Source organism: Dipodomys ordii, unplaced genomic scaffold (genome assembly GCF_000151885.1).
Source record: "Dipodomys ordii isolate 6190 unplaced genomic scaffold, Dord_2.0 Scaffold190, whole genome shotgun sequence".
NCBI classification, from domain to species: Eukaryota; Metazoa; Chordata; class Mammalia; order Rodentia; family Heteromyidae; genus Dipodomys; species Dipodomys ordii.
Window position 1 is genome coordinate 119,379 of NW_012267406.1, and position 16,208 is coordinate 135,586.

Consider the following 16,208-nt stretch of genomic DNA (forward strand, 5'->3'; position numbering starts at 1 on the left):
TGAGTACGCATCTTAGCTTCATTTAATATTTCCTTAAATTCACAACTGTAACAATCAACTTTTAGTTTATTTTATTTTCTGATTTGTTCATTATCTTTTTTATCTTTACAAGTTGCTTTTAATCCTTTCTTCCTTCCCTCCTTCCTTCCTCTCTTTTCTTTCTCTTTCTCTTCCTTTATTTAGATAATTCATATAGTTGTCTCTCTGTAATTAGGTTTATCTTTATATATTGGATGTATACAAATTTAAATTACATATCATCTCAAATTTTGTGTTGCATCAGAGAAATACAACTACATATTGATTTTGTAGTCTGTACAGTTGCTAAATTTGCTGGTTAATTTTCTAAGTATACAGCATGTCACCCATAAATAATAAAACTTATTTTTCTGATTCTTATACTTTTCATTTCTTACATTTACAGTGCACTACTGGCTGGGAGCACCAAACCATGTTTAATACAAAAGGTGATAAATGACATTCTTAAATTTTCCCATCAGAAAGCTTAATACAGTACAATAAAATATGATGTTTGCTATAGGTTTTGCAGGAAGTTTTCTTCAGATTACTTGTTATTATTCCTTAACCTGCCTAATATAACTGATCTCCAGTCTTTACCTACATTTGATAAAGAATAAATACTGAATTGTATGGAAAGCTTTTTAAGCATTTGGCCTATTGGCATTTATTGCTGCTATTTTAGCATTCAGCATATACTGACATAACTTTTCTTCTTTATAATATTGGTATAGGAATTACATTTAGTTTTTTTCAATATTAAACCAACCTTACATTCCTAGAAAAATACAAACTGGGCCAAAATAGATCACCTATTTAAAGAGATATTACATTATTCAAAATGTTTCATTTATATACATGAGGGATTTGGCTGTAATTTTCTCTTTATGTTGGGTCCCCATCAGGAGGCAGTATGAAGACTGTGTTGATCTTACATAGTAAATTGTGAAGTGTGTCCTTTCTCTCCATTCTCTAGAAAAGCATGGAGGAAATTTTAGTTTAACAGTTACTTCTTTTTCTTTTTTTTGGTCCAGTCATAGGGCCTGAACTCTGGGCCTGGGCGCTGTCCCTCAGCTCTTCAGCTCAAGGCTAGCACTCTACCACTTGAGCCACAGCGCCACTTCTGGCTTTTTTTTTCTTTTTGCTTATGTGGTGCTGAGGAATCGAACCTAGGGCCTCATGCATGCAAGGCAAGTGCTCTACCACTGAGCCACCTTACTTATTTTTCTTGTATAAGATAGCTCTCTATTTTCTTGGTGTTCTAGCTTTCTGTTAAAAATAAAGCACCCATGCTTCAACCCTGCCCCATGCCAAGACTCCCTCTGTCAGCATCTCTGATCTGTCTACATCACATCTTCACTAGGACACATGGGACCAAACTGCCTCAAAGCCCACAGAGCCTGTGTCCCAGTTGTAGCAACCCAAGAAAAAAATGAAACAAAATCTGTTCCTGTCAAACTCAAAACTGCACCTTTGCAGTTGACTCTTTTCTCTCTCACACTACTTTTGCTATTTTCTCTTTGGCTTTGGTTTCAACAATTATATACCGTGGCTTTCCTTTTATGCTCCTCTGCTTCAAGTTTATAGTACTTTTTAAAACTGTGCCTTAATGTCATTTATCAAGCTTTAGAGCTTTCTCAGCATCATTTTTTCAAAAAAAAATGCTTCTACTACATTCTCTCTCTTCTCTCCTTGTGGACTCTACTTTTCAACATACTTTGTGCCATATTAAAGGTAGAAGATTAAAAAATGTTTTGACCTTAATCCTTTTGTAATTGTGACCTATATCCTCTCTTCATTGGCCTGAGTCAGCTGTGTAATGTGGCTGCAAACAGAATATGACAATCTGATGCTTTACCAGAGAACTCACCCAGACCTCCAGAGACTAGAGATTTCTACACTTAATTTTGAAATGTTTAGTACTGGGAGAAGGCAGATACCAGTAAGAAGTCCAACTACTCTGAGATTGACATTTAAAGAGAGAAATGCTGGCCAGCCCAAGAAATTCTAGCCCTTCTGGTGATGGCACCAAATGTAAAAGTGCAAAAGCTACATAAGAGGTGACATGAGAAGAGCCACTGTCCCTGACACGTAGGGCCCCAATCTCAGGTATCTCTACCTATTTGAATGTCCAATTGGGAGTCAAATCACTGTTCAGCAGAGGCAAGTCAAATCCAAATTAAAATTAATTCCTGGTCCACAGAATTATGTGCATAATAAAAAAAAAGTAGGTGTTTGCTGGGTACCAGTGGCTCATAACTATAATGCTAGCTACTTAGGAGGCTGAGATCTGATGACTGTGGTTCAAAGCCAGCCCAGGCAGAATGTCGAGACTCGTATCTCTAATTAACCACAAAAAGTTGGAAGTTCAAGTGATAATGCATTAGGGTACTTGAGCAAAAAAAGCTCAAAGACAGCGTTTAGGCCCTGAGTTCAAGCCTCAGTACTAGCACACACACACAAAAAAAGCAATTGTTTTATACTTAAAATTAATTACTTCACAGAGGATGAGCCTGAGTGTCTTTGCTCATTTTTAGTGGGTATGTCAGGAATGAAAAGCTCTGACCAATTTTACCTGGGCCATTTCTCAGGATTAGGTTTACAGTTAGCAACTCTGAGGGGCAAGAAATATCTCACCATAACATAATCAGTGCTTAAGACATTTCAAAGCTAAGATTTCTAAGCTACAGGTAATACTTTGATGATTTAACCCAAACCTAGGTTTATTATATTCTCCACCCTGTCCCTGCAATCTTGGTAGGGTGAAACACCTTCTTTTGTTTCTCTAGCCTTCAGTGCTCATCAAAAACTTTGCTTACCTTCTTACCCAGTTTTTGGTTTTTTGGGGGTTTTTTCCCTCACAATCAGCACATACCTCCCTCAGGGAATGGTTGCCTGAAAATTTCAGGCTCATTTCTTAACTATAGTAATATTCTGATACATCTGAATACATGCCTTCTAGTTTGTCCAGTTTTTCTCATCTTTCTTAGAATGTTAATCCAAATTACGGTATCAAACATTACCAGTAATGCAATTCTTTCAAAAACACATTTAATATGTGTAAAATTTAAGGGATTTAAAGTTCTGCTTCCCCTGCCCTTTTCTCTCCATTATAAGCTAGACCCATATGGAATGTTTGTTTGTATGAATATATGTATCTATCTATCTATCTATCTATCTATCTATCTATCTATGATGGTACTAGCAAGTGCTATAGCACTATGTTTATTTTTTTTTATTTTATTTGTGAACATACTGAACAGAGGGGTTACAATTACATGGGCAGGATAATGCGTACATTTCTTACCAAGCATTGCAGCCTCCTCCTTTTGTTTACCCTTCACATCCCTTCCTCCCCCTCCCCCCCAATCCCAATCCTTTTCCTTCCCCCCCTTCCCCGCCCCCCCCCCCCGCACCGACGTTATAAAGCTCATTTTGGACATGACAACTTGTACTTCTCATTGTTGCAACAGGTCCACCTGTATCTTTAAACAACTGGTTTTTCCCCATCTCCTCCTCAAGTTATACTGACATCAAATATAATGAAAGCAGGGGTTATACTGTGGGGGAGGGACATACAAAGCAACAAAGAAATAATCTTATAAATGCATTAGAAACACCACTATGTTTATTTTTAAAATATGCATTCCAGCATCTCTGAAGGTGTTGTATACTTTCAAAAAAGCGAAAAGAATAACACTTGCTTAAATTATTGAAATATCTTTATAAAATATCACTTGCATAAAAAAAATCTGTCTGAAGTAGTAAAGGTAAAAAGCAACTAAAATACAGAAATAAGCAAAACTGTATCCGTTTTAGGATTTTAATACCCTCCTAGCTATATCTAAACAGTTATTAACATTATCGTAATACAGCATTATTTATGACTAATGTTTTTATAAATTCCAAATATATATATATGTGTGTGTATATATATATATAGAGAGAGAGACAGAGAGACAGAGAGACAGAGAGAGAGAAAGAGCCTTTTAAATGAACATTCCTTTTCCATTGGAAAACTACATAATTTTATAAGAACTTGAAATTTAGTTTTGAAAGTCTAAGAAAAACATTATGACTGCCAATACTTACAGTGAAAAATACGAAAATCAATGTATGGATGTGAACCTCTCCTTTCTGATTCAAATCCTGCTCGACTCCTCACGCGTACATCTCCTTAATAGAATCAGGAAAAAAACATAAATAAAGCTGTTATTTGTGAATAATCTCCCATATGCAAAAGAAGTGTACATAGTACCATACTTACATGCAATGACCTATTACATATATGGAACAAATAGTTCAGAGTTGATTTCATAAATTTTCAATACTGATTTATAAGGCTGGTTGAGGAAATTAAAAACAAAAACTTTAACCTTACAATACTAGTCAGAATAATCATAATTTATAATTTAAAAGATAATTCTGAAAGATGACTCCAGTATATGCTAATCCAACCTAATATCTTACTACTCACATAGAGTTTAAAAAGAGAGGGGGATACTGGAAAACAACAATCTTCTTTATAGAAGATAGAATATCTGATCAAAACAGAATGAAAAGCAAATGCTTATTAAGTATCTACTCTGGACAACAAATGGATATGAAAATGGAAGCTGTATTAGCTATGCTCAAGCATTTTATAATTTAAAAAATCACAGTAAACATATCATGTTATGTGAGGTAAGCCAGAGAAACAGTGTATGTTTTCTCTCATGTGCAGAAGCCAGATCAGGAAATGTATGGGGCATGATAAATTATACAGAACTCAAAGCACTCACACACAAATACAATACCTATCTGCCTCTGATCACATAAAATAAATATCATCAAATGAACTCCATGAAATGGAAATGAGGTTTTCTCGTTTAAAAAAATGCACAGTAAGGCTGGGAAGGTTGCTCAGTGATAGTGATTGCCTTGCATGCATGAGGCCCTGGGTTCGATTCCTTAGCACCATATAAGCAGAAAAAGTTGAAAGTGGTGCTGTGGCTCAAGTGGTAGAGCACTAGCTTTGAGCTGAAGAACTGAGGGACAGTGCCCAAACCCAGAGTTTAGGCCCCACGACCAACACCAACAACAACAAAAAGCACAGTAAATTAAAACATTACAGACTTGCCTTAAGTGTCTGGCCAATCTTCTCCCTTCTCATTGTCAGTTGGATATTCTCAAGGTTGTGACTGGTTGTTAAGCTTTGTTTTTATAAGCCCCATGCTATAACTATATGAACCTACATGATTTTCTGACTTCTCTTCTCATGCAACATTACCAGAACAAGCATATACCAGGCACTTTGTACTCACAGGCACTGCTATTCAATTCTCCAATCAGCCCAAAACAATAAGAATCTAATTCTCAATTTATAGATATAAAAACTAAACTCTGATAAGTTAAACAACATGTTCCATTCAAACTGTGAGCCAAGATTTGAACCTAGTCAAGCAGATTCCAAAGACAGTACTATTTCCATTACACTTTCAGAACACCCAAGTTTATAACCCTTTGTCCCCCATTCCTGTGCTCTTGCTCATTCTACTTGCCAGAATGGCTCTACTGCTTATTCTGTTTCCCAAAGAAGACTGGTTCTCCCTTTCAAGCTTATTTCATCCACCAATGACTGCACCCAACACCTCTTTCATATGATGATTCCTTCACACTAAGAGAAAGGTTTGCTGAGTACCAGTATATGTCAGACATTGAACATACAGCAGAGAGCAAAATATAAGAAGTTACTATCCTCATGAAGTTTATTTTTATGTGGGATAAGAAAGTAAGTACATAATTTCATTCTGTGGATGATGACAGGAAGTTTTTGAAGTAAATTAAGAGGAACAGGAAGGAGGGACACGGATAGGGTGATTCAATAGTATGGCCAGGAAAGTTACCATGGAAAAGGAATTATATGAGCAAAGACCTTAAGCCATATGGCTATCAGAGGAAAGAGGTTTCTAAGCATAAGGAAGAATAAGTATAAACACCTTGTGACAGCAACATGCTTGCATGTTCAAAGTCAAGCAAGAACATGGCAGGAATAAGGCAAACAAGGTAATGGGAAGGTCAGAGAAGTATGGTCAGATCACTTTGAGCCTTTGTAGGTATCAGAGTAGTTCTGGTTGTTACGGTAAGGGAGAAAACTATCAAAGGACTCTGAACAGAGGAATAAGATAACTTTAACGGGTCTGGGAAGATTCACTCTAGCTATATGTACTAGAATAAATAGGAGGAACACAGGCTGGTACAGGAAGATCAGTTAAGGAACAAAGATAATCAACTGTGCGGCAATCCCAGAATTCAGGAGGTTGAAGGAGGAGGACTAAGTTGGAGGCCAGCACAGGCAACATAGCGAGACACTGTCTCAAAAAAGAAGTAAGTACCAAAAAAAACAATAAAGTAAAATGATGTTGTTTAAATTGGGTGGTAACAAACAGCATGGAGGTGGCAAGATTCTTCATGTATTTTGAAAGTGTCTGTTGGTAGGATTTTCTAGACAATAAGATATGGAGTGTGTAAGAAACAATCAAGCATAAGTGCAAATTTCTGATCTGACAACTGGAATAATGAATGGGCTGGTATCTACTGAGAAGGCAAAAGACTACTAAGTAAAGTGCTGGGAAACGTAAATCTCTTAAATTTTTTAGACATGTTTTTAGTTTGTTTAGACATCTATAACATCCTCATCTGGAAGTATTTAACAAAATTAAAGACAATGTGAATTTAAGAGTAGGAGAATTCTGAACATGTTTCTAGGAAGAAAGGAAGAAGAAAGAGCTGAACATTCACAAAGAAAAAAAAATGTACTAGAGTAGAATAGAATTGAGGCAGGCACGACACCCAAAGTAAAGACAGAAAAAGAGAGAAAGAGTAAGTGTCCTAAATGCTCTTAGTTTAAATTACAAGTGGACTTAGTGAAGGAAGCAAGGAAGAAAGAGGTAGGTGCACAATAGAATGGCTCAGTATCTCAAAGCAGAGGGAGGAATTCTGAGCATGAGAAATCACAAGACTATCCTCTAATGAAAGCAAACTTGACTATTGGAACCTAAACAATACATGCTCAAAGGTATAAATAAAAGTACAAATGATCATGGAATGTACAGATGAAAAGTAATTCCAGCAAAGACAGAAAAAGTCAGAAGGAAACCAGATATATATAACTGAATTCATTTACCTGTAAAATTAAATAATGTATAAAACAATTAAAGCACCGCGACTGGAAAAAAACAAATGGACTTCCTCACCAGCCAACTGAGAACAAAATGCTTCCAACTATCTAGTTTGTACTTTATGGCTTTATCTTCATTTATATTACTATTCATTGCTGTAATATTTAACAACTTTATAAATCTGTTTTCAATGGCAATTTAAACTATGCACTAATAACAATGTCCCTGTTTTAAAATTTCAATTTCTCAACTATAACTAAAATGCCTCACTTTATTCTATCATATACAATACTGGCCTCCATACTCTAAACTGAAAGGAAATAGATTAGTTCTGATATAAACTGTGATGAAAATGGTACTTAATAAAAGACAGCTTAACCTCAAATAATCATGCATGATAACAAATGATATAACAACTAATATGGTTATAAAGTAAACAGTGCTTACCTAGCATACGAATGTACAACGCAGTCTGATCAGAACTGTCATAGGAAATAGCTCCACGTCTCTAGAAAAAAAAATACATATTTTAATAGATAACTGAAATATAATCTAAAATTCAATGTAGCAAGGATGTATTTATTATTTGTGAATTACTGTGCAAGAGAAACTAGATACACAAAATGAAATTAGGTATCCTATCTGCTTTGGAAATTTCTAGTTGGGGGAGAGACAATTAAGATTAGGCTAAGAACTACCATAAAAGTAGATTGAGATGTGGAGACTGAATTCTACTACTTGTGGGTGGGGACAGGAGGGAAAACTGGGAGACAGCAAGGGAAGGAATGTCACTGTCCAAAAAGAAATGTACTCATTACCTGACTTATGTAACTGTAACCAGTCTGTACATCACCTTTATAATAACATTTTTAAGTACAGGAATTCAGAGTAAAAAGAATTTGGGAACAAGGTATCACAGAAGTTGATTTCTAGAGATCACAGGAGTAACCAAACAGAAAAAAGAAGAAAAGGATGATCTACTGGATATACTTCCTGGCCCCCCAGTCTACTCTACACAAAGATGGAAAAGTAAACATTTTAAGTCCTACACAAAAATCCTTCAGTGGCTCCATATAACTCTTGAGAAAAGTTCCAAACTCCAAGTTTGTATTTCTAAAGCCCTCCTCAATCTGCTCTCTCATCCTATTAGCGCCCCTTCCACTGTGACGCAGCCATGTTGGCCTCCTTGCTTTTCTGCCATGCCAAATGTCTGGCCTTTTTTTTTTTTTTAATTTTATTTTATTTGTGAACATACTGTACAGAGGGGTTACAATTACATGGGCAAGATAATGAGTACATTTCCTATCAAGCATTGTTACCACCTCCTTTGTTTTTCCCCAACCATCCCTTCCCTCCCCACCTCCCCAACTCCCCCTTCCCTCCCCCACCCCCGCATGGACTTTGTAAAGCTCGTTTTGGACACAACAATTTGTACTTCTCATTGTTGCAACAGGTCCACCTGTATCCTTAAACGTGCTGTTTCCTTGCATGGATCACCACAATCACCATTTCCTTGCTATCTTGTAGGTCCAAATGTCATCTCCTCAGACAGGCATACTCTTGACTGCCAAATGGAAAGCCACCTAACAGCCACTTTCTTGCACAACTCTCTACCTGGGTCCTCTGTGAAGCACTTAGCTGATGTTATCAGCTTGTTACTAAAATAGAAGCTCTAGGAGAGCAGGAAACTTAACTGTCTTACCACAGTACCGACACCTAAAACAGGAACTATTTTCACTAAATTCTAAATATTTGACAAATAAGTACAGTTGTTGCAAATAAATTATATATAAATGAATACGTTTCAAAATCTGGAAGATAAACACACCAAATCTTCATTTAGAATCTAAACACTGTGAGTTTTTATACCCTTAATGCTAATCATTTAAGAGAAAGATATCACTTAGAACCTTACATGAATTCATGCATCCTAAAGAACAAGTTCATGGAATGTAAAGGAACCAACATTTCAAATGATGTAAAATTCCAACCATGAGCACTAATACTTTTCAAGGAAGCTGAGGAACAGGAGGAATTGAGAGGTTCTTAGAAGAGGCCTTTTCCATGTGTAGCTTTGTATAGATATGTTGTTATTATTATACAGTCAAAGTAAAAATCATATACAAAAAAAGCTTATAAAGAAAAGCATGATCTCAAATTCCAAAAAGCTAAATCATACAGCATATACCTCTGGCATTATGTTTAGGTGTCTCCCAACAATGAAATATCCAAGGAAGCTACACAGTGCTTCACAGAAAACTAGTGTGGAGCAAACAGCCACTGTAATCACTTGCATAAAAAGATACCATTCACAGCTGCTATTCAATCCCCTCCCCTAAGATGTTTATTTATTAAGTTAGGGGCTCCACTGAAAACTGTAGTATTAAGGGTTAGCTCAGCAACTGGAAAGAGTGAATGTGGCAATAAATGTTTCTATCAGCTAAAAATATTAATGAAACAACAGGCGCCATTATGTAATCACTTGTTGTGGCCAATATCTATTATTGGTAGTACCCAGTAAGTTTGTTAAAACAAATTTTAAACTGTTATCTTTAACACTCCTCTTTAGGATGGTGATTGTTATTATTGTTTTCTTAATGTAGGAAGAATATCTATTAAAACACCCATGAGAAGGAAGGCAAAAATCTCATATCTCTTTACTAAGGATTGCTAAAAATGAATAATAGTCGAAATAGTCTTATGTCAAAAATTGGGTAATGAAAATGATCTAGATTATCTATGTCATATTAAATTTATTTTAAGATATCAATTTAAACTCATTTACATAAGCATTAATTCAGACATTAAAATACTGGAACTTGCAATTTCAGTTAAAAGTTGTCAAAAAAGGTAGATTTTCATTTTTAAAAACCTACTAACAAATTACTTATTGATGAATAAGACTTTCAAGTTGTTCTGTTAATCATAATGTACTAATTTAAGCAAGTCTAGTCTATAAATATAAAGCTTAAGTGATATCTTGACTCAAGAAAATCTTATCTTTTACTAAATAAATCCAAATGAGACAAAAACTTTTTTTTAAAGAATGGGCTTTGAAAAATATGTATCTCTAAAGACAAGTATCAGTGAATTCAACTTGAGTGATAAGTCATTCACCTACTTATTTTGGATTGAAAGTACAATACATATTAAGTTCTTTCACTAAGGAATCCAGGCAAAGTAATTCAAAGTCATTTTGGAAAAATATACTACACTTGATGATTGGAACAACAAGCTTTCACTTCCATGTTACAATCATGCGGTTTCGTGTTTTTTTTTTTAAACACGGTACAGAGGCTTAAAACATATTTCTTTAAAGATTATTATTTTTAAAGCCATGAACTAGTAGAATTTTACTCTCAACAAAAATAGTAAGACAAAGTTCATCAAAATCTGGTGTCACACGTCAGTCACAAAGTACTCTCTGGGCTACCATCCACATTCCCACCTCACCTAACCAGTGAATGGAAATAACTGAGGCTTCTACTCGTGACTTCTAATTTAGCCATCCTGGGAACAGCTTGTAAAGCAAACTAGTATAGGTCAAAACATGGGCGAGGCCAAGCTAATCAGAAACTGACAGCCACGGCATAAACAAGTTAAACTGAGGGCCCTGCTGAGACACTCACTCACCTAGACGCTAGGTGAATCATTCTTCCATAAAGATTTGACTTGAAGGTAAATGACAAAAGGTATAGAAGTTGTTCACAATGTTAGTTAATACATAACTTTTAAAGAAACAATCCAGCAAAGACATTTAAAGTGTCATTGTTTTTACTTTGTTCAAGTTTTCCATTAGATGATCTAGAGCTTAAAAGCAAGTGTATTTCTCTTACTTGGAAAAAGTAACAATAGAAAATGTTCTAAGTGTCCTGTACAACTAATGTACACTAATAAAAAAGAAAAAGATGTTCCAGATGCATTCATATAAAATCTTATTTAACCCACACAAGAACTTTGTAAGGAGGCTAACATAGTAAAATGAGCCTTTGCAGAATATATGCATATTACATATGCTAGAAAAACATGTTGCTGTTTAAGTGCCTAAATATTCAGCTATGCATTAATCCACATTCTATTCTTCCATCCAAAAAATATTGTGAAATAAATATTTCGTTTGTTAAAAATTCAACTTTTTTGTAGTCATTCAGTCTGTGAAACATCCAAAATTTAACTAATATGTGTACTATTAACATTAACTTGACCTTTATTAACTTGGCAATCCAGGCCTTTAAAAAACAAGAGCTGTCAGTATAACAAGATTAATTCTTAACTTTTAAAACAGACAGATTTTATTTGAGTGTATTGTGTTTCTTGAGGAGATAAATCATATTCACATATAAAAGAGGGTCACTTCAAGTAAGAGACAGGGATATATAAAATGTTAAGTACTGTACAAATGTAGACAATTACCTAGCAGGACTTAAAATCTTGCTTGGAAAAGAAAACTAACTTTACAAAAACTTTCTGTTGCTTAACAAAGCATTACTTAGCAAATTTAGTGATGGCTTTATAAATGTTAAATTAGAACACTTTAATTTCTTAATACAGAATGGAAAAAGCTGTAGAAAGAATAATTTCAGGCAGTATCATCTTAAGAATTTCTTAGTATTATACATTTGTCTAAATGGCATTTGACTAGCATTCTATCAAGCATTTCTTAAGCCTGGTATTTAAAATTCAAATTCATACTTACATTTTTTGTCAATGTATTATAGCTAAAGCAAGATGGTAAGAGAGAACATGACAAAGTGGTTTTCAGTGGTTTTTAGAAACACTTAATATTTTCTTTTAAATATTCATTTAATTCTTTTTTTCCAAAAGAAAATGTTTAAAACATGTATGTCCCCCAAAGTCTAAATTGTTTTTAACTTTATAAACTTAAAAGCTAAACTTCTTTAATCATAAAAACTTTAAGGTGACAACACTGAGGAAATCCACTTTGACTCTGAGGAACGCTACCATAAAAAGCCCATCAGGAGGAATAAAGTGAAAGAAGAATAGAAATTACAAGGAGTAATTTTAAGCCTTTTAGCTGAGGTAGAACTCATAGCTCTTTTAGTTAGAGAATAAAAACTGAGGCAAAATGAAAAGAAAATTGTGTGACTATTTCATTCCTATCAAATATGCAAAGTAATGATTAATGTCACAATCCTAAAAGTAAAGATGGCCTACCTTAGAGGTGATCCACTTGATAAGAACCAAGGCCAGACACCAGATCAATGTAATTCCCATTGGGTCAATCAAAAGCCGCCGGCATAATCTCTCTTCTCTACCAGTAAGCAATGAGCAAAGAAGACTTCTTAGGACTCAGATAAATAACCAGCTGTCCCGAAGCAGAAAAGAAGGGACACTAACTGCCCTGAACCTCTAGCAGCTGCCTTCCAACAGTGATCACCTGACTCCTCAGAGAATGCACTGCCTGGTCAGCCTTCTGGGCCCGTGTATGCTTCATGCCACAATCCCAGTGTTGGAGTAGAGCAGCTTAAATAATATTGGGAGGAGAAAAACAACAACAACAACCTTAGCTGACCAAACAATTTCACAAAATGCAGACAAAAGAGATCTCACGCTAGTCCCAAACACTTACACAATCATAATACTCGCTGCCTTGAAAGTATTTGTCAGGATTAAAATGTTTCTCATTCTTTTCAGGTATAATATCCTCACATATAAAACACATTAAGTACTTTACTCCTTTCAACTGGATTTTTTTCAACTTTGTTTCTTTTAGAATTAGCATTATTTTCATAAATATTAAGAGGTTAAATAAATTTTGTCTTTCCTACGTAATATTGTATTTTACTCATCTGGGAACGACCTCTCTCTAAATAGTGTAACTGCAAATACTGAAAGTATTTGATTCCAAACTCTAATGGCAATCTAGTTTATGTAATATTCTGAGTGCTTGTCTTTCTGTTATAAACATGAGCTGTCAAATAACAATACCTGCCTCTACCTATCTATCTATATGACAAAACAGCCAGCAGGCTGCAGGTGTGCTGCTGGGGACAAGCCTTTCATGGAACTCCTAAGTATTTATTAAGCAAAGGACCAGGAATATAATCAGAGAGTATACGCAGACACAGCTCCTGTCCTTGTGATTCTTACAGTTGAAAGTCTGTGTTAATCAAACTATGCAAATGAAGGCAAATTTGCAACTGTACCAAGTGCCAGGAAGCAGAGATAGGAAGTGCCAGTGAAGCCTGGGCCTGAGGTGAAGAGGTGAGGAATTACTGTCTAGAGTCCTAGAAATGTTGGAGCAAGAGCATGAAAAGTGGGGAGGACCGGGGCTAGGACTAAGGACTGAAGCAAAATCAAGCAGTCAAGTACAAAGACAGACCAGGACAGGGCAACTCAAGTAGAGGAAGCCGGGGCCCCATGTGGCTGCAGCAATGGGAAACAAAGACCATACTCTGCAGGGGCCTTCTTCAGGCCTGGTGAAGTGTCCCCCTCCCTTTCGATTGTAAAGACTACTTTGACCAGTAGAGTCATATAGGGTAGAAACTGTCTGGACAGTTATACTGCCATTGCAGAGGTCCTGGAGAGAAATGACATACTGTGTCGTGGACTGCAGTTCATGCAGGGACAAAGTCACATGTATAGCCACATTACACAAATGATTAAATTATTTGAAAAGAGCCCAATTATTTCAATAATGTTATTTTCATTATCCTATCTTTAGTACAAATAGTTTAAAGAAGTTAATTCTATACCTGTCAAAATGAAGCCAAAATTAATTTATATGCCTAAATCAAACAGATGTTTCCTAAACTGAAATTATTCATTCATAATACAGAGCTATAAACCTTTTATTTCTCTATATACAACTAACAAGCTGTAATAAGCTATGCCTTGCACTAGTTTGACAAGACACGGTTGAAGTCTTCGATCTCTGTTCCAGTAAACATAACAAGCAATCAAACATGAAGGATGCCCAGGAATGGGGCAGAGCAGGGCAGAGTGTACTGCAGGCCAATACTTGTCTACAAGCAGTCATGCAGTCAGAGCCAGTAATGGATGAGGACCTCAGGGTCATTCTTTGCCCCTCAGGCCTGGGCCTCACATTCCAAATCAACTACCACTATGGTTAGCCCAAGAATGCTTCTCTCCTCACCTTCACATTTTCCTGCCATTCAAATAATGTCACAATTTGAGAAGTAAATATACAACATTGTATCTACTTAAGCTTCTACTCTGACCATAAAGGGAAATCAAGACATGATTTTTCTCTGATCAGAAAATTCCCTGTTCAAATAGAAAGAGCTATGGAGCTTATGCCTAGAATCATAATGTCTTCATCACTAATGATGCATTAACGCTACCTAATTCTTACAAAATTACTCAAAGCCAGGCACCAAGTGGCTCGTGCCTATAATCCTAGCTACTCAGGAGGCTGATATATGAGGATCCCAGTTCAAAGCCAGCCTGGGCAGGAAAGTCTGTGACACCCTTATCTCCAATTAACCACCAGAAAACCAGAAGTGGAACTGTGGCTCAAGCGGGAGAGTGCTTGCCTTGAGCTGAAGAGCTCAGGGATAGCACCTGGGCCCAGAATTCAAGCCCCAGTGACCAAAAAAAAAAAAGTTTTCTTAAGGCAGTAAGTTTAACTTTTTCAGTGTCATAAACTTAATAGCTTTAAAACTTTTTTCTCATTTTGTGATGATAGATTTTCAATAATTTATCTTGGTAAATTGTAAGATTTCTCTTAATAAATTATTTTCAATAAAACTCTTTTAATAATAAAACTTGGCAAAATAGTGACAGTAATGACAAATATATTTTTTCACCTTAACTGTTTTCTCAGTTTCTCTAATTCTTAGTGGAACATGGCAAGCTAACAATTGGTTAATGATGATTCCACAAAAATTAATGCATAGGATAGAGTGAAACCTTCAAAAACAACTTCTTTGAGAATAAAACTTTTTATTTTTGAGATTTTTAAGACTAATATCTGAAAAACTAAGTTAAAAGCAGATACCATCAGCTTGTGAGTGTTATCAATAGAAAAAAAGTAAGACTTTGATCATTGTTCTTAGAGAAGTAATCCAACAACAAATTTTATCCCTGAGGTTCTCTGCCACCCACACACAGGACACCTGTCAATCTTGGCAATAGCCTTCAATTATCCTTATAGAGGCTTAGCATGTCCCTATCTTGACCAAATTAGTCTAACCTCATCTGCATTGACATCAGTGTCTATCTATAATTTTGGAATTGCATAGACAGAAATACCCTATCACACAGTTCTTTATACAAAATGTAGTGTCTGTAGAAAATTATAACAAAATTTATGACAGAAAAAGGTAAAGTCTATGGTAGTCTATGGTCAAATCTCTTCAATTGGCTGAGCTTTTTTTTTTTGGGGTCCGGTCATGGGGCCTGAACCCTGGGCCTGGGCACTGTCCCTCAGCCCTTCAGCTCAAGGCTAGCGCTCTACCACTTGAGCCACAGTGCCACTTCCGGCTTTTTTTTTCTGCTTCTGTAGTGCTGAGGAATCAAACCCAGGGCCTCATGCATGCAAGGCAAGCCCACTACCACTGAGCCACCTTCCCTGCCCTTGACTGAGCTTTTATCACTGAATTATAGCCCATTTTTTACAACACATAAATGATAGCTGAGCTTTTTGTTTGTTCTCATGTTTTTGTCTTGAGGGTTTTTTAGTTAAAAAAAGAATTTTGGGGGGTGGGGAGCCAGTCCTGGGGTTTGAACTTAGGGCCAGAGTACTGTTTGTTGCTAGGCGTTTTTTGTTGTTGTTTTTTTTTTTTGCTCAAGGCTAGTGCCATACCACTTGAGCCACAACTCCACTTCTGGGAGTCTTTTGGTAGTTATTGGAGATAAGAGTCTCACAGATTTTGCTGGCTGGGGTGCTTCAAACTGTAATCCTCAGATCTCATCCTTCTGCAGTTGTTTTATAAAATTTAGTAATGTATATTAATTGTACAAAATTTCACGCTGGTACTTCATACATGCTGAGTACGTGTAGAGACTGCAAGAGGAAAAGGCTAATTGCCAGAAAAAGGAAAAATC

General features: G+C 35.9%; 1 protein-coding gene across 5 annotated transcripts in view; it reads right to left on the reverse strand.

The window, feature by feature from the left end:
- Pde7a (phosphodiesterase 7A) overlaps positions 1-16,208 on the reverse strand; it is an 88,350-nt gene that overhangs the window by 41,922 nt on the left and 30,220 nt on the right. For 3 of the 5 annotated variants that reach the window (XR_001175735.1, XM_013034492.1, XM_013034489.1), the window contains exons 1-4: positions 8,650-8,789; positions 8,228-8,399; positions 7,626-7,686; positions 4,111-4,194 (exon numbers count right to left, since the gene is read on the reverse strand). Coding sequence is in view for 4 of the 5 variants with exons in the window: in XM_013034492.1 (XP_012889946.1) it covers positions 4,111-4,194; positions 7,626-7,686; positions 8,228-8,399; positions 8,650-8,687 (355 nt within the window). In the remaining variant the exon portion in view is untranslated. Of the gene's footprint in view, positions 1-4,110; positions 4,195-7,625; positions 7,687-8,227; positions 8,400-8,649; positions 8,790-12,353; positions 12,578-16,208 lie in introns of those variants that run through there. The other 2 variants (XM_013034491.1, XM_013034490.1) reach the window with 2 other exon arrangements.